General features: G+C 45.8%; 1 protein-coding gene across 3 annotated transcripts; it reads right to left on the reverse strand.

The window, feature by feature from the left end:
- Nucleotides 1–1383: 1383 nt before the first annotated feature.
- LOC106574229 (plakophilin-4) lies at nt 1384–18101 on the reverse strand. Of its 3 annotated transcripts, none has more exons than XM_014149926.3 (21): nt 17814–18101; nt 17135–17286; nt 14829–14953; nt 14472–14509; nt 13937–14077; nt 13116–13300; nt 12324–12888; nt 9423–9602; nt 8962–9190; nt 8242–8374; nt 7213–7426; nt 6645–6828; nt 6309–6426; nt 5901–6092; nt 4834–5007; nt 4423–4573; nt 4055–4332; nt 3747–3867; nt 3414–3545; nt 3199–3272; nt 1384–2349 (listed from the first exon to the last, which is right to left on the reverse strand). In XM_014149926.3, exons 2-21 carry the CDS (start codon nt 17267–17269, stop codon nt 2074–2076), a joined length of 3645 nt encoding a protein of 1214 aa, XP_014005401.1. In that variant the 5' UTR covers nt 17270–17286; nt 17814–18101; the 3' UTR covers nt 1384–2073. The 3 variants fall into 3 exon arrangements, with proteins under 3 accessions (XP_014005401.1, XP_014005400.1, XP_014005399.1); XM_014149925.3 differs by having other exon boundaries at nt 1384–2346; nt 13937–14080; XM_014149924.3 differs by having other exon boundaries at nt 13937–14080.
- Between the last annotated feature and the right edge of the window lie 195 nt (nt 18102–18296).

Below are 18296 nucleotides of genomic sequence, written 5' to 3' on the forward strand. Positions count from 1 at the left end.
AACTTACAGCAGTGGGACGCAGCATTCACTGCTTAATTAGGCTAATTGAAATGGCTCTATACTCAAACACCCGGGGACAGAAAATTCGGAGCAGCCCGGTAGCTACCGTCTTCAATTAGGGCGAGTGCTACTAATGTCAAGGATTGGTTTCACTTCGCCAGAAACGATTTCTGCTCCGAGACTGATACAACAGAGATAGTACCCAGATTCCAGAATCATCCCTAAAGCTCCAGAAATCCATCAGTTCCCTATCGGCAAAAAGGTCAACCCACCCTTTTATCAACAAAATCATGTGACACTATTATAGTGAGTGAAAAGGTGTCTAGTAACCTGTCCCAAACTGTAATGGGTGCAGTGTTGTTGATGGTGTTTGTTCTCTTTCCTACCTGGATCCCTCCTGCTCCTCTTCTCTTCTTTCCTATTCCTCCCAAATACTGCTTTGAACATGTTCAACTGATTACAGGGAGTTCTGTGAAAGATAGTCAATACAAATATATTATTCCCTCTGCAAAAAAGTGCTATTGTAGTAGCATGACCATATACTCCTAAATGAGGCAACGCTAGTCATGGGAAGATATGGGTTATGATGAGCCCTAACGTATCCTCATCAGGCACAGTGGTCTGGAATGAAACCTGACAAAGGGAAATGTGGAGAATGGTCAAAATGAATGGATGCAGCTCAATGTGAAATGGATTCCAGATTAGCAAAGGTGAATAGCAGAACATTTGACTTGAAAACAACTGCGAGGCACATGCTGAAATCCGTTTATTTCAACTAACGTTATTACTTACGAATTAATTCACACACGACACAGTAAAAAACATTTTGTTGCAACAACTTTGACGCGGCACATTAACGATTATGTAAACTGTAACGTTAAACAATGTAACGGTTTGTCATGCCCTGATACTTCACGCATCTAGAAGTTGGCTCACAAAACAGCCGACAACCACACATTTAACAGTACAAGCAAAATATACCTGTTAAAAAAAGAAGAGTCAAGTTAAGTTCGTCGACGTTTCTTCAAAACAACGCATTTCCCTCCATAGCTATAGGAATGTTCATTGCATGAGCGGAGATGTGATCCATCCTCGAAGTTGGAGTTGCTGATGAAAGGCTCTCTGTCGTGCGCTTTCTGGGTGCGCGCGCCCTCGAAGTGAACAACGTTTGGATGACAAAATAAATAAATAAATTAAACCTCCAACACCTGCAATTTCATTCCACAGCTGATTTATTTAACAAAGCCTCATTTTCACAACTCTGAATCTTTTTTTTTTGTGTTATGATATGCTCTTTTTTAATCTTCATACACTTCCATTTGACACATCTTCGCCAGTGTTGGACAACATACAACAGGGCGTTTTGGGGGGGGGGGGGGGGGGGGGGGAATTCACACACTTAAATAAATCATAAAAAAATTCACTAGACATCATATCATACATACACAGTCTACACATTGAATACAGTAATGTTCTGTAACAACACAGCTTAACATTTTTTATTTCTCTGTACAAATACTATTTGACATTTCACAGATATGACATCATGATATATATTTGGCCAACATGGAAATAATTTATTTTACTCAAAATACAAATTCACATTATTTTCCTTTTGGCTGTAGTTGATTCACCAAGCTAGTTTTGAGATATTTGCTGCCTTTACTATATCCATAACTGTCTTAGTTTATCAATTACAGCTAACATATATTGAACATCATGTTAATTTCTATTTTGAGTAAACTATCCCTTTAATGTTTATTGTTACGCAACAATTCTTCAGCACTCTCCATTCTCCACATTTCCAACCAAGCGGATGATTGGCTCGTATCCAACCAACCTCATCATAAAGCGAACAGACCTTTCTAACTGCTGAGAAAAACTAGAACAAACTATCCTGTAATAGAACACGTTCTTTGGCTGACATTACACCACTCCAGAAAACAACAAGCTCTTCCCCACTGGAACCACACACACATGTTCTTCCTGTCTCTCACATTTCTCTTTCTATCTCACACACACACGCACAAACAGACTGAGTCAGTCCATGGTTTCTACATGCTTTCTCCAACCCTACACCCAGGAGTCAGGGGATCCAGTGTACTGGTTAGCCTTCTGAGAAGGCCTCCTCGAGGTGGAGTAGAAGTCCACGTAGTTAGTGGTGTTGGTATTGGATTTCAGTCTGTTAGATTGGGAGGTGTTGTATCGCTCTGTGGAGGTCAGGTTCTCTGGCTCGTCCTGGTAAGGCCCAGGCTCCTCCTCCCCGTAACCTTGCGGTGATGACAGATACATTCTGTAGTTGTTGTAAGTATTCCTATCCGGCTCGTCGGAGTAGAACACATCTTCCTGCTCGTAAAACAAAAGACAAATTCTTAAGACAAACTCAATCCCTTCAAGACAACAAACATGGGTCCTACATGAGAGTGGAGGGACAATTACACACAACCAGTGCTGTAGTGGTAAAAAAATAAATAATGGGTTGGTCATCTCTGATCGCAGTCCGTAGTCCTATACTTTCAATGCATTTTTCTAGAAAAGGTGGGTAAACCCTCTTCCAAAATAGAAAATGTACCCTCCACTACACCACTGAACACAATGAAAGACCAAACTTTTAAGATACATTTAATACCTCGAACACAAGAAAGGCTGTATGCGGACTCTGTGGGCACCACTACCCCCAATAAAAGGACAACAGGGTTGTGTAATCTTATTTTAGGTAACTGAAAGAGAATTTAAAAGCCCAGTGCAGTCAGAATTGAGATTTTCCTGTGCTTTATATACATTTCCACACTATGAGTTTGGAATAATACTGTGAAATGTAAAAAAATGAGGATAATGCCCTTTTAGTGTAAGAGCTGTTTGAAATGAACACCTGAACTTTCAGCCTGTCTGGGTGGGATGGAGTTTGAGTGCCCGGTATGTCACCAGGTGGTAAATTAATTAATAGACCAATAAGAAAGAGGGTTCCAATTAAACCTCTCTGCCAAAAATAGCTAGTTTCCCCACACTCAGACCACTCTCAGACAGGCCTAGCTAAATTCTTGCTAAGAAGCTATTGTTGTTTATTTTTGACACATTTAATTGAAAACAATCACAGTAAGGTACTTGATTGTTACGCAGAAATGATTTGATATTGAGATAAAAATGGCTGCATTGGACCTTTAAAGACAACAGAACCACAACATATTCGTGTCTTACCTGGGACCTAGGATAGTCCTCTCTTGATGGTGAGGAATAGGACCCGATAAAATACGGCGTTTGCTTTTCTGACCCTGAAAGTGAAAAACAAAGAGAATACAAGCGTGAGGCATTGTTAACTCAGATGCGTGTATGAAACATTCAAAATATATATTAAAAAAAAATGTACAACGGAAAATGTACTGGCGAATAAAAAAAAGACCTTCATGGCTTACCTGTGTACTGGTTTTTATGTAAACTGTTGTCTCCATAATATGTATGGAGTTGCATAGATGACTGAGCCCTCTGGTAGTTCGAGCTGTGTCTTCTGATCCCTAACATGGCAGGAGAGGACGTTGCACTACCACCTGAGAACACATTTCATTCATTCAATCAACATTAGATTTATAAACCACCGGTGCTTGACAGTATCCCAGGCCTAGACCTCAAAGAGCAAGCGGAAGCATAGTGGCAGGGAACAAACCTCGAGAGGGACTAGACCCGGAGGGGACATCCATTGTGGTGCGTGTTGATTCTGTAGTTTGAACATGATCGTTGAGTGCTCTCACCTGATTGGCGGGGCACGGGGGACATCTGTAAGGTGCTAGTAGGCAGGGTTGGTTGAGACCTGTACCTGTCTCTCTCCAGAGTGGACACGGGAGTGATGAAATGACCGTGGTGCCATCCGTCCTACAACAGAGATAATCGCTGCTCTCAGGACAGTGATATTTTACCTCGGCAAAACTGGATATTAAGGTATTTTATCAGAGATCACTTCAGTTTTTCCAAGGTAAAATGGAGCCAAGCCTCTAACTTTTGATATTAGTTAAGCGATTATACCAAAAACCATTGACTTGCGAAGACACAGTGATCTGACCTGTTTGTAGAGGGTGCGCAGGTCCCTGTACTGCCACAGCGTGTTGAGGACCTGAGCAGCAGCCTTCACCACCTTCATAGAATAGCCCTTCCCCCTGCCCTTACTGATGTCCACCAGCTTCTCGATGCCCCCCGTGTCCGCCAGGGCCTTGGCGTTCTCCATGTTCCTGCTGGTGACTTCGTGGAGCGTGCAGCAGACAGACGCCACCGTCTCGTCAGACAGCAGGGAGGGGTTTCCCCCGGGGAGACGGTTCACCAGGTCCCGCATCGCATACTTTCCTGAGAGGGGAGACATGAAGGACTTATAAGTGTGTGTGTGAGAAAGAGAGAGAGTTTCTGTGTGTGTGTGTGTGTGTGTGTGTGTCTGACCTATAAGCTCCTTGTTCCTGCTGTCCAGGGCCATGTTCCTCAGAGCGGTGGCCACAGAGCAGACCACCCTGTCGTTGTCCATCCTCAGCAGCTCCACCAGGATAGGAAGCCCCTTCTCCTTGCGCACCGCCGCACGGATGTAGGCCGCAAACTGCACACAAGGGTATTATGATTTCTATCGTATTTTTATTTAACCTTTATCTACCCAGGAAGTCCAATGATGTTATTACAGTAGCATTATCATTCAGTAACACCAGATAAACAGTGTAAAGCGATGCATAACAGACATGAGCGTAAGGTGTGGGTTGTTGGTCTCTTGCGAAATCGATTTTGTCAATGAGAAGCAATGAGATATCTTAATGAGACTAACCTGTATAAACAAAGGTTACAATGAAACAAAAAGCGGTACACCTTCCAGTTTCCAGCGGAGAGGTTCTGAAGGGATCCGGCGGAGCCCTCCAGGGTGGCAGGGTTGGAGCTCTCTGCCAGCAGGCTGAGGTAGGGCTTCACCACGGCCGGGTGCCACAGCATCTCTGCCCCCCGCGGAGGCTTACCAAACCCCGGGATGGGTCCCACGCCGTCCCACTGAAAGCATAATGAAGAGCATGAACAGGATATAGGCAGTCAGTTCTAATCAAATCTTGGAGGAGAAACACCACGGAATGGAAGAAACGTTGTCCTCTGTCGCAACACTAACTACCGAGTTCCAAACTGCCTCTGGAGCTTCATGAAATGGGTTTCCATGGCCGAGCAGCCGCACACAAGCCTAAGATCACCATGCGCAATGCAAAGAGCCGGCTGGAGTGGTGTAAAGCTCGCCGCCATTGGACTCTGTTTGGTGGAGGAGGAATAATGGTCTGGGGCTGTTTTTCATGGTTCGGGCTAGGCCCCTTAGTTCCAGTGAAGGGAAATCCTAACGCTACAACATACAATGACATTGTAGACGATTCTGTGCTTCCAACTTTATGGCAACAGTTTGGGGAAGGCCCTTTCCTGTTTCAGCATGACAATGGCCCCGTACATGAAGCGAGGTCAATACAGAAATGGTTTGTCGAGATCAGTGTGGAAGAACTTGACTGGCCTGCACAGAGTCCTGACCTCAACCCCATCAAACACCTTTGTGATGAATTGGAAAGCCCACTGCGAGCCAGGCCTAATCACCCAACATCAGTGTCCAACCTCACTAATGCTCATGGCTGAATGGAAGCAAATCCCCGCAGCAATGTTCCAACATCTAGTGGAAAGCCTTCCCAGAAGAGTGGAGGCTGTTATAGCAGCAATGGGGAGGACCAACTCCATATTAATGCCCATGATTTTGGAATGAGATGTTCAACGAGCAGGTGTCCAAATACTTAGTGTACATAGTGTATCTTAGCTAATGTTCTGTGTTAATTCTAACACATTTCCAGGCGCCTTTATCATAGGTGTCGAAGTGTGACTTAGCCAAGGAAAGCGGATAACCCCTACTATACACACACCTTATCATCCAGCCAGCCCCTCTTCTTCTTCTTCCTCTTCTTGCCCCAGCAGAGGTAGTCTAGGTCCTTACTGGGGGACCCGTAGCCCAGCAGGGCATCCAGTTCCTGAGTCCCCAGCAGGCGAGACGAGGGCATCTCTATCTCCAGACGGTAGGACAGGTTCCTCAGAGTACACACACAGTTCTCCACAATCTGGGAGAGGAGGGGGAAGCATTTCAGTGACGCGCACAATACACACAAAAGGGGTAAGATCAGGAACTTGAAGTTGGAATAGCAGAGATCGAGGGGCAGATACTGAGTAAAGAGGACTGGTCTAATTCTGGGTAAAGTAGAGGGGGTTCAGGCGGGTGAGGTGAATGTCATCGTTTCTGGACGAGCCTAAATGTACTACTCTTATAGCAAGCCCACCTTGCTGTCGAAGTCAGAGGTGCTAACGCAGGCCTTGAGGACATAGAAAAGTGAATCCACCAGCCCCTCACAACACCTCAGCTGACCCCTGGCCTCCTCTCCTGCTGAACTCAGGTTTCTGTAGCAAAACACAGTAGAAAGGTGAACAATGCATCCACTTATACAATACATTAAGGTTCACAGCCACAGCCACAGCCACACACACACAGCCACACACAGCCACACACAGCCACACACAGCCACACACAGAGAGAGAAGAAACCATTTAGCAGACGCTTTAATCCAAAGCGGTGTACAGTCATCTGTTCTTACAGGGATGACTTCCTCACTCCTCACCTGAGGCAGCCGGTGGTGTTGCGCAGCAGGAGAGAGGAGTGGAACTTGAGCTTGGTTTCCTCTCGGTAGTTGCTGCTGCTCCAGCCGGAGTGGGGGATGACCACAGTGTTGGTCAGGGTGCTCAGAGCGTCCCTGATGATGGTCATCTTGACCGCGTCGCACGACGACAGGTTCCACAGCACCCCTAGTGGTAAACAGGGATCGGCACGGACGTAGTGAGCAGAGCAGTGTGGCCATAAGGTTGTATCCAGTCATCCCTCACTTGATAATGCAGAGATAGGCAAGAAATACTGTATCAGCAAGCAGGCATGTAGACCTCTTAAACTCAACTCGGGACCTCAAAGCCAGTTCCACTACGTTTTTTTTTTTTCATTGTTCCCCTCTAATCAGGGACTGATTTAGACCTGGGACACCAAGTGGGTACAATTAATCAACAGGTAGAACAGAAAACCAGCAGGCTCTGGACTTCGTAGGGTAAGAGTTGAATACCCTGGTCTAGACAGTCATAAATACAGGCAGACAGCAACAAAAAAAAGACAGAGACAGACAGTGAGGCAGAGAAACGTACCAGTGACCAGCTCCCTGACTTCGTTGTCGGTGGTCTTCCTCAGCAGTCTGAGCAGAGCGGGAACGCCACCAGAGTTCCTCAGGGCCACCTTGTTGTCGTCTGTAGCCTTGCCATAAACCAGGTTCCTCAGGGCTCCGCAGGAACTCTTCTGCACCTCCACAGTTTTGTGGTCCAGCAGGTCCACCAGGTGCTGGATACCTCCCAGGTGACACACCTGTTAGAAGAGGGTCAAGGTCACACACACCTGGAGCTGACAAAAAAGGTATTATAATAACACAGTTACTTAAGCAATAAGGCTCGGGGGGGGTGTGGTTTATGGCCATTTTACCGCGCCTAAGGGCTGTTCCCTAGCACGACGCAACGCAGAGAGCCTGGATACAGCCCTTAGCCGTGGTATATTGGAAATATACCACAAACAACTGAGGTGCCTTATTGCTATTATAAACTGGTTACCAATGTAATTAGAACAGTAAACCATTTTTTTGTCATACCCGTGGTATGCATTCAGGGCTCAAACCACCCAGTTTATATTCATGTTTTTAGGATTATCCTTTATATCAATTGACCTTTTAATGCAGTGGGATAAATCAGGGTCACAGAGTGATTCTTGGTAGTCTTTAACCAGTCTACTTTGAAACAGAAGTAGAAACCTCACAGACATGGTTATGGGCTTAAACAAAGAATCAACCATGTCAGATATACAGTTGAACTATATTACATTTTGAGTTTGCATCCCAATATTACACTTTATATACACATCACAGAAGACTGAAATATAACAAAACGCTTTGACATTTTCTGAAAAGAAAATATATATATATTTTAATTATGAAATTGTGAAAAATATGAATGACATTCCATCCATGACACCACTAAAGTGCGATTTGGTCATGTGACTGCAGAAAAGGGTTGTGTTTGTGCTTTCAAATCCTCTCTAGGGAAGGACTTCCCATCCCCATATAGTCTGTTTGATCACACACGTCAGCTGAGAGGTTAGGAACAGACAGGGACAGACGGGCATCCCGTTACCTCCACTTTGATGCGGTTGTCTCCGTAACACAGGTGCTGGAGGTAGGCTGCAGCGTTGGCCTGGACAGAGGGGAAGTGATGCTGCAGCATGTGGATCACCTCAGGGAGATCAGGGTCACGCCATGCAAACTCCCTACAGAGGGTGGGGAGGGAGAGCGAGCGGGAGGGAGAGAGATAAGGGGCGAGGGAGAGAAAGAGATAGTAGGAGAGAGAGAGAAAGAGAAGTAGGAGACAGATAAGGGGAGAGGGAGAGAAAGCGATAGTAGGAGAGAGATAAGGGGAGAGGGAGAGAAAGCGATAGTAGGAGAGAGATAAAGGGAGAGGGAGAGAAAGCGATAGTAGGAGAGAGATAAAGGGAGAGGGAGAGAAAGCGATAGTAGGAGAGAGATAAGGGGAGAGGGAGAGAAAGCGATAGTAGGAGAGATAAGGGGAGAGGGAGAGAAAGAGATAGTAGGAGAGAGATAAGGGGAGAGGGAGAGAAAGAGATAGTAGGAGAGAGATAAGGGGAGAGGGAGAGAAAGAGATAGTAGGAGAGAGATAAGGGGAGAGGGAGAGAAAGTGAGTCTAAAAGCAATTTTCAATCTATCGCGTCCAACATCAATGACACGTCATTTGATTGGAATTCATCAATAACATGTCTGGATGTAATCATCACATGGCTCGACGTGTGTGTGAGTGTGTGTGTGTGTGTGTGTGTGATGGTGCGTTGTGTATTTGTACCTAGGATCCTTTTGTATACTGTCTATGGAGGGGGACCTTGTGGCAGCCCTGTCGACCAGACCAGAGTGCCTGGAGAAAGAGATCTCATTGGGCCCCTGTCCCTGCTGGGAGACCCTGTAGGGGTCTGCGTATGACCCTGCGGTGTTCAGCCCATAGCTGCTTCTTTGGTACGCCAGGGTGCTGCAATGGCTTGTGGTCCTCTGGAGGGTCCGCTGAAGGTTCTCCGCACCTGGGAATACAAAGACACAGATATATTCAGGATGGGCCGTAGCCTACACACACACACACACATCTCTACTTTGAGTCCGTATAACTGCATCGCCATATGTAGAAAAGATAGCCCATATATGAATATCTTGTTGACTGTAGATTACAAACTAGTCATTACACACTGTGCATGTCTCTGGTCCTCATGGTCCCAGCCATGTGTAGTTGTGTCTGCTGGTAGTGTGTTGCAGTACCCGTGAGTGTCCTGTAAATAGCACTGTGTGATCCATGGTGGGCGTGGGTGGGGCTGTGATACAGGGGGCTTTGGAAGGCTCTGTCGTCGTAGACAGGCGTGACGTGGCAGTCAGGAGACATGGCCATCCTCATATCCTGGTCCAGTGGGCTGTGGTGAGTGGCGTAGGAGCTGTGCAGGCCTGGACACACACAGCAGGGGAGCATTAATAGTAATGACATTATTTACACTGTCAGCTGTCAAGATGGGCTTTGAGGACAATGTTGTTGGTGATGGAAGGTGGAGAAATGGGGGTGAATTTCTTCATCAACCCTAAAATCAACCTTAAAATCAACCTTAAATCTAAAATAATATTACAATCTGTAATCAGTTGTGTCGTATGTTGGTTGTGAAGGGTTAATTATAGGCTGCTGTACAGTGGGAAAGTAGATCTATGTTCATGGTTCAGGTTGATGTAAGTGGTTTAGTATTTATTAGGATCCCCATTAGCTACTACCAAGGCAGCAGCTACTCTTCCTGGGGTCCGAACAGGGTTAGAACAGTTACATCACAACAAAACAACAGCAGCCTACATCACTAAATAAATCAATACAACACATTCTTAAATTATTACTGTAATATTACAAATTACAATATAAAATCCACAATACCATTACAACGTGTGTGTGTGTAGAGTGTGTGTGTTAGAGTGTGTATGCTTGTGTGTGTGTGTGTGTGTGTGTCCCTCTTCACAGTCCCCAAGTCCAGAACAGACTCTGGGGAAACACACGGTACTAAATAGAACCATGACTACATGGAACAATTTCACATCAGGTAACTCAAGCTAGCAGTAAAATCAGACAAAACAACAGCTCACAGCACAACGCGGTCAGGTTACCTGATGTGAAAGAGAGTTCCATGTAGTCATGGTTCTATCTAGTACCGTGTGTTTCCCCAGAGTCTGTTCTGGACTTGGGGACTGTGAAGAGACCCCCGGTTGGCATGTCTGGTGGGGTATGTGTGGGTGTCTGAGCTGTTTGAACAGATGGTTCGGTGCTTTCAACACGACAATACCTCTCACAAAGACAAGCAGTGATGCAAACAATCTCTCCTCTAGTTTGAGCCAGGAGAGATTGACACGCATGTGCATTTTAGGGGCCAGCCGTGCTGCTCTGTTCTGGGCCAACTGTAATTTGCCTATGTCCTTCTTTGCAGCACTTGACCATATATCTGGGCAGTAATCCAGGTGTGATGAAACTATGGCCTGTAGGACTTGTGAAGTTGATTGTGATGTCGAGAAGACCGAGCAGCGCTTTCTCACGGACAGACCTCTCCCCATCTTAGCTACGGTTGCGTCAATATGACCATGACAGTTTACAATCTAGGGTTACACCAATCAGTTTAGTCTCCTCAACGTGCTCAAATGCCCCATTATTCATTAGAAGGTTTAGATGAGGTTTAGCGAATGATTTGTCCCAAATACAATGCTGGTTGAAGTGACCACACCAATGCTAGAGTGCATCTTGGATGGTGCAACCTCTTTTGAAAGCTCAACCTATTGAGATGTACTGTGCAGTATAGGCCTACGGCCAACAAGAATCCCCTGCATCCCTCTGCTTCAGCGTAACGAGCTGTGAAAGGCTATGCTTTATGCTTCTCCAGGGCGCACTTGATTTACTTTGCCAACAGGCTCCTTTCTTTTGGCCCCGTAAAATAGATGGGAACCAATCCATGCTGCTTTGTCATTTACCAAACAACACCCCCCCCCACAGCAGAGCAGTGCTCTGAATGGCTCTGGCTACGCCTCAAATGGCACCCTATTGCCTATATAGTGCACTACTTTTGCCCAGAGCCCTATGGTTAACCTCCGAACAAGGGATTTATAAAAACAGGGCTATGTGGGTCAGTAGGTTAGGCTCAGTGATATGATGCGCTGCAGGATGGATCAGGATAAAGGACAAACACACTCTCTGTCGCCACACCACAGCTCTAGTATTTAGTTACTATAATCCCTTTCACACAGAAACCAATGGATCTCTACAAAGGTAAATCGATTCAGAAAGACAAGTTCTCCGCACGTAAATAAGAAGAGAGAGACTGGTACCGTTTTACCCTTTTCAATCCTATTTTTCCTTCCCTTTAACCAGCATAAAATGACCCTTTAAAGCTAGAATCTTCACTTGCTAGATACATTTTTGGACTTATAAATGAATGATACCCATTGATTCTTGAAGAATATAACTTAAATTCCTCATGAACTTGGTTAAACTGTTATAGGCCTACCCCATCAGAACCCAAAATATAAGCTTTTTATACTCCAATGTGTGGAAACAAAGCAAATAAACACTGTATAGAAGGGTTCCCCAACTAGCAGCCTGCAGAGGATTTTATTTTAAATCTGTTCCAAAGTATTCCCACACATAAAAGAGACACTGTACATGTGATCGTATACAAATGTAAGCAAGGTGTGAAATTATGATGTTTTGGTCAAATATTATATCTGTTTGGGCTTCTTGCGGTCAATTTGCGTTCTACAAATGATTTGTAATTATGTTTCCGGCCCTCTGACCATCCCCTCAAAAACAATCCTCCTGCGGCTGAATCTAGGTGATGATCCCTGCTGTATAGCCTTAAAACATGGTTGAAATTATTATTATTATTATTATTATTATGTTGATGGATGGTCAGTCCTTGCATACATAGCTTTGAATTTGAGGGTGGTTCAATTTATCCAGGCCCATCCCTCAGCTTTTTTACCACAGGTGTGTGACCGCTTTGTTTGTTATTGTTTTAATTAAGGATTCCAGCTTAAAGTGCATGTGTGTGTGTGTGTGTGTGTGTGTGTGTGTGTGTGTGTGTGTGTGTATGCATGAACGTGTGTGCGTGTGTGTGTTTCGAGGCAGAGTCCTGCTGTATGACTAACCAGTGAGGCTGTCAGGCCGTGACAGAGGCAGGGCGGTCCTCTCGTAGAGCCCGTAGGCGTCATGTATGTAGGGGAGAGCCTGAGCCCCCTGGCGGGGCAGTGTGGAGCCGTAGTGCTGGGGCACAGCCGTCATACAGGACCTCAGAGGAGAGCCAGACAGCCCCCTACCCTCCACCAGAGACAGTGTAGACCCCAGGCGCCCGGAGACACTACCCATCGCCTGTTGAGGTGAGGTGGCATGACTGGCGCTCCCTGGAAGGGGGCTGGTCCGGAGGGGAGAGTCGCCGTTCCTCTGGTGGGTGGGGGAGTAAGGAGAGGTGGCGCGCTGGAAGGAGGGGGTGGTGCCTGGACCGGGCAGGGAGGAGGGGGGCATGGTGGTGCCGGGGAAGATGCTGGCCAGGGGTTTGGGCTCGGTGAGGATGGGTGAGCCGTAGGCGCTGCCGCCCTGGGAGGTGCGGAGAGAGACCCGGGACGGGGACACTGCGCCCCCCACACCACACACAGGAGACTGGCCCCGGGAGGAGAGGGAGCCCATCCTCCTCATCACCCGTCCTGACGCTGAGACCTGGGATAGGAGGATGCAGGAAGCAGGGTGAGTGGGAGAGACATATGGACAAGGCACTTGATACATATGGTTATCTTAAACTTTGAGTTGTATACAGTTTGTGTAGGTTAACTAAGATATTATATAAATGGGCAGGCATTTAAAAGGTTATATCATATGAATATGTGGGCATATAAATAGGTTGTCTGTCTCTTCACAGTAGAGGTGGGTTAGTGTATATTGGCTACCTGTGCGGAAGCCTGTCCCTCTGCCCGGGAGCTCCTGCCGTGACTGGGGCTTCCCCTGGGGCCGCTGCCTGACAGCACGTGTCTGGGCTCTGACAGAACCACGTTCTCTCTGCTCACACTGTAGTAACTCATACTGCTGTCCTGGTAGCCACTGTCTGCATACGACGTCATGTGGGCCACAGATCCTGTGAGAGGGAGACGGGGGGGAGAGGTAGAGGAGAAAGAGAGGAGGGGGGAAAGGGAGGAGAGGACAGAATGATGTTTGAATGATGGTTTGCCTTGTTGGTCTTTAGGTCTATTTCAGAGCTAGGCTACACAGTGAATGAGCATTTATGCAATCGATACATTCATAATCAATACAGAATCCCAAGGTATGTAAAAGACTAGTGCCCATTGAAAGAAATACTGTCACTAAGATATGGAACGCGCCCGCTTAGGATGATATACTGTTTATTGTTCATTTTAATGAAAAGTTGTTGTTACATTAGTTGTAGATGTTGCCTTAATATTTCATTAGTAAACCACTGCTACGTTATGTACTGCATGTTGTGTCGCAGTACCTGGTATACTTTGATGTTATTCCACAGCTACTTTTTATTTCAAAGAAGTTTCAGTTTTTTTGATTTCAAAGCATTTCTGCCATTTGACTTTCAAACCTTTTCCCCTCCCTTTTTGATGTCATCATTCCTGCGAGTATTTAAAAAAAATATATAATTCCATCTAGCCCTAAACACTATATTCTCCACGCTAAATCTAAACTGTAAAAAAAAAAAAAATGAAGAAGAAGGCAGATGAAAAAGAGGATGCAGGAAGTAACAGACCCTCACTGTCATGCAGGGATGCCCTCTCCACTTCAGGGAGGTAGAGTGACCCGTGACCCTGATCAGCTCGGAAGAGACGGGAGGGTGACTGGTGAGAGCTGTCCATTACAGCGGCCCGGTGCTCTCCCGTATCAGACACATCTACTGAGGAAAACAAGATGGTGTCATGTCAACCTGTGTCCTGTGATCGCTATCGAGATTGTTTAAAATCACAGGAGGTTGGTGGTTTAACCGGGGAGAACGCTCTCGTGGTAATGACTGGAGCAGAATAAGTGGAATGGGATCAAATACATCAAACACATGGTTTCCATGGTTTCCAGGTGTTTGATGCCATTTCATTTGCTCAATTCCAGCCCTTATTATGAGCCATTCTCCCCTCAGCAGCCTCCTGTGGTATAAATGTAACTTACCTCAAAAGCAGTTTATGATGGGACTCGCTACATGCCCTTGTACTTCCATTGGGCAACCCTATGGGTGTCTAGACAATAGGATTTCAATAGCGATCAATGTGATTTTAATATGGGAGAAGCTGTACCTGTGGATCTCCAAGCAAAGGACTTCTCTGATGAGTCACTGTAAAGAAGAGAAGGTAGTAAAATAATGGAGGGAAGGGGGTGGGGCAGGACAGGCATGGAGAGGAGATGAGAGCTAGATCAACATGACAGTTTACCATTTGATCCTGTTTTTGTATTTGTGTGTGTGTGTGTGTGTGTGTGTGTGTTGGTGTGTGTTGGTGTGCGTGTGTTGCATGTTGTGCATTCAGTGAGCCTGGATAAAGGCATTACTGTAGCTACTCATCAGTAGCTCCAATGTAGGTGACATGCTGAGAAACAGGGTCAGTGCTCTGTGTGTGTGTGTGTGTGTGTGTGTGTGTGTGTGTGTGTGTGTGTACCTGCTACTGGCATCATCATCATCATCGCCAGGCGACTCAGCTCCCAGCATGCACCTCTCCAGTTGACTGGCGACGATCTGACGCTCCTCCTCCAGCTCCCGGGTCAGACGCTCAAACTGGAGCTCCTACGGCAACACGGAAGGGACAAACGGTAGAATCACACTCGCCGAATGACACTTTCTTTCACTGACAACAGCTTCCATTGCTATAACAATAACCAAGGTACACAGCCTTTTGCATGCTCACTCTGCGTCGATTTTAGAGCATTTTAACGTTTGACCTGTAAAATATCTATGGTCCAAATGAATAAGTCAACAAAAGAGGCTTTGTGGCATTAAGGTCAGAGCTACCCAGATTCATCAGTCAGATTTCACGCTGAACAGGGACGGGTCTTTCTTAATGTGTCTGTTACAAGTCAACATTATTAGAAGAAGTCAATTAAAAACCCTTCCGGGCTACAAATGTCTAAAAATGTGTATATAGACTAGGCAGACTTCATAGGCCATGAGGTGAGACTAAACGCTAAATGACTAAGCATCATCTAATGGAAGCAATCAGTGGCACAGTGGCAGCCAGCCATCAGCTTGAACAGGATGGGTTCTTATCAGGATGGGGTCCTGCCAATGATCCCTCCTCCCACGCCAAGCAGTGCCAGGTTGTGTCTAGTACTGTACCGGCTGAGTGGCGAACTGGAGGGGGTCACTGACTGACTGCCCATTGTCACAGGGTCACAAAGACAAAGTGTCTCTGTCTAGTGAGTGGCGTCGACCCCGGAAGCTCAGATCCTGTCCGATGTTCACACACCAGAGAGAACCAGACGACTTCTGCAAGACACTGGAATCCTGCAAACCCACAGGAAATTCAGCCAAAGACAGAGTGAGTGAGTGAGTGCAACACGCACACTCACACACTCACACACTCACACACTCACACACTCACACACTCACACACTCACACCAGAGAATTACTGGGCTCAACCAAGCACATCACACAAGCAAACAGACACACAATAAATACAAGGGGGAAAAAAAACAAACACACACACACACACACACACACACACACACACACACATACATACATACATACACACTCCCTGACAGCTGTCTAACTTCAACAGTTTGCAGCGCATTAGGGACCTCAGTGAAATACGCGCAGGGCAGCAGGGTGGGTGATGTAACGGGATTGAACCAGCCTGGCTGGCCTGGTGCTTTAACTCTACCTCCAGATCTAGATTAGGATAGAGATGAGAGATGGACCATTCCCAGAAAACTAAACCAGCGGGGCACAGTGTTCATCCGACATACTGGTATCACACATTCCATGACAACAACAAGAAAACAATCAAGACTTAATTCTTACTAGAACGTCTTGTTCTCTTGGGACTTTTGGCACTAACATGGCATCCACTGATTTTTCAAACATCTTACTGGGTTTGCCAATTTCCGAATGGCTAATTGCTCATTCAGCATACTGTTTGCTACAGCATCTGATGGACTCCTATTGCTATTCAGTATGAAAAACGCTGATTTTGCACAGATTATGACTGCGGCTCATCATACTACTGCAGCTCGCTGACCCCCGCACACTTCTGCTGACTCTTTACAAAATCTGACAGAATTCAAGAGAGAAACCCATTAGAAAACACTTAGCCTAAAGCCTTAGGTGTCGAAATACATCAAAACGGCACTGCCACATTCATGCAGCAATACAGTGTACGCAACAACAACAAAAAATGAATCAATTATTTTTTTAACTAAAAAGATACAAGAAAATCGATCAAATCTCATCAGGAAGACACTTCCAGTTTTCAGAATGAGACAAAAATGAAAAAGATAATGCATTCATTTACAGTTTTATGACAGGTCTGATTAAACGTCTGGAATATTGTGACTGTCACATTAGTCATCACTCATTTCTGTACTAGCACTCAGGACGACAGAACAGTGAGGTTCTGTGAGCCAGCACTGAGCCTACACTGTGAGCCTACACTGAGCCTACACTGTGAGCCTACACTGAACATCTGTAAATCCTTCATCTGTAAACACTCTGCTTTCCCACAATTCTGATTGTGCGACAGTCTCAGAAAACACTGCTTGATCAATGGAGGTTATCTCCTTGTACATTCTAGCATCTCTAAATGCATAATATAACAGCAGAAGGGAAGGGACATAGACTCATAGAACTAGATGGGCGGGGGGAAGAAGAGAGAGAGAGAGAGAGAGAGAGAGAGAGAGATCGGGAGGGAATGCGACACATTCCTACTGCGAGAGCACGAGAGGAGCAAAGGAGGGAGCTATTCATACCTGTTCTTTGACCGAGGCCAGTAGGTTGTTGGTGCTGGTGTCTGCTTGGCTGTGCCCGCTCGGTCCCTCTCTGGCCGGCAGAGACCCTTCCCCCTCCTCCCCCATCTCCGCTGCCCGCTGCTCCGGGGATGGCATCCTCCACCCTCTCTGCCCTGTGGAGACATGCCCAGTACACATTACACAGACAATATGTTACTGTCCAGCACTAAAACCCAAATAAGGACTGCAGTGCATGGGAGGCCCAATTGCTTGCCATGTCATTTTGCTACCTATTGGCAATGCATGCATGCACTTCCACCAATGTGACAGGCTGAGAAGCACTGCACAGCACTTCAACCAGAAGCCTGTGTACAATAGCAATACAATTACTACAGCCACTGTCAATGGTATGTCAGCTCTCCCAATGCAAGATGCTGCTGCATTACATCAGGGCATTGGTGCAGCCAGTTCAATGAAAATGGACTGTGAGGTCAATGCATGATAGTATGACGATACACTGAAGCTATAAACCCATGATAGATACACTGTAACAAACAAAATCGCCGTGTTTGAAGTGTGAACACGCAAGAGAAAATGTACACGGCGCATATGGATATTGAGAAGGTGAATCATCCGACTCTACCTAGGTTAAAATGATAGGAATCATGTATTTACAATTCTGCAACAGCTGCTTACTTACGAGGCACGAGCTAGTGCGATTCCTTAGCCGCCAGATGTTGCTGATGTACTGCTCAGGGTATACGTCCGTCAGGAATCCATTTTCCATACGACCGCGACAGCTTCATTTTGCAAACAGTGTCGCGAAGACTACATTACTAGTTTATCCGTTACAAATTATTCAAGCAATATTCCATGCATTGGCGAATGTCAATATTCTTATTTATGTATCTGCCTTGGCTGTCCAAAATCTACACAGCTACGGTGCAATTGACTTCTGTGGCACCCACCCACGATTCAGGATAGATGTGACGTCACCATGCGGTTTGTACACGGAGGTATTTATATGGTAATTCGCTGGGGCCATAGGAAATACAACACACTGTTTTCACCTTACAAAATAATAGTTTAATCAACAGATATAAGACATTTAAAGTGGTGTTTTTGCCAAATATATATTGAATGAAATGAATACGCTATCATATTTTATTGTTGTAATGTAATG

This window comes from Salmo salar, chromosome 16 (assembly GCF_965601325.2).
Source record: "Salmo salar chromosome 16, fSalSal1, whole genome shotgun sequence".
In the NCBI taxonomy this organism is placed as follows: Eukaryota; Metazoa; Chordata; class Actinopteri; order Salmoniformes; family Salmonidae; genus Salmo; species Salmo salar.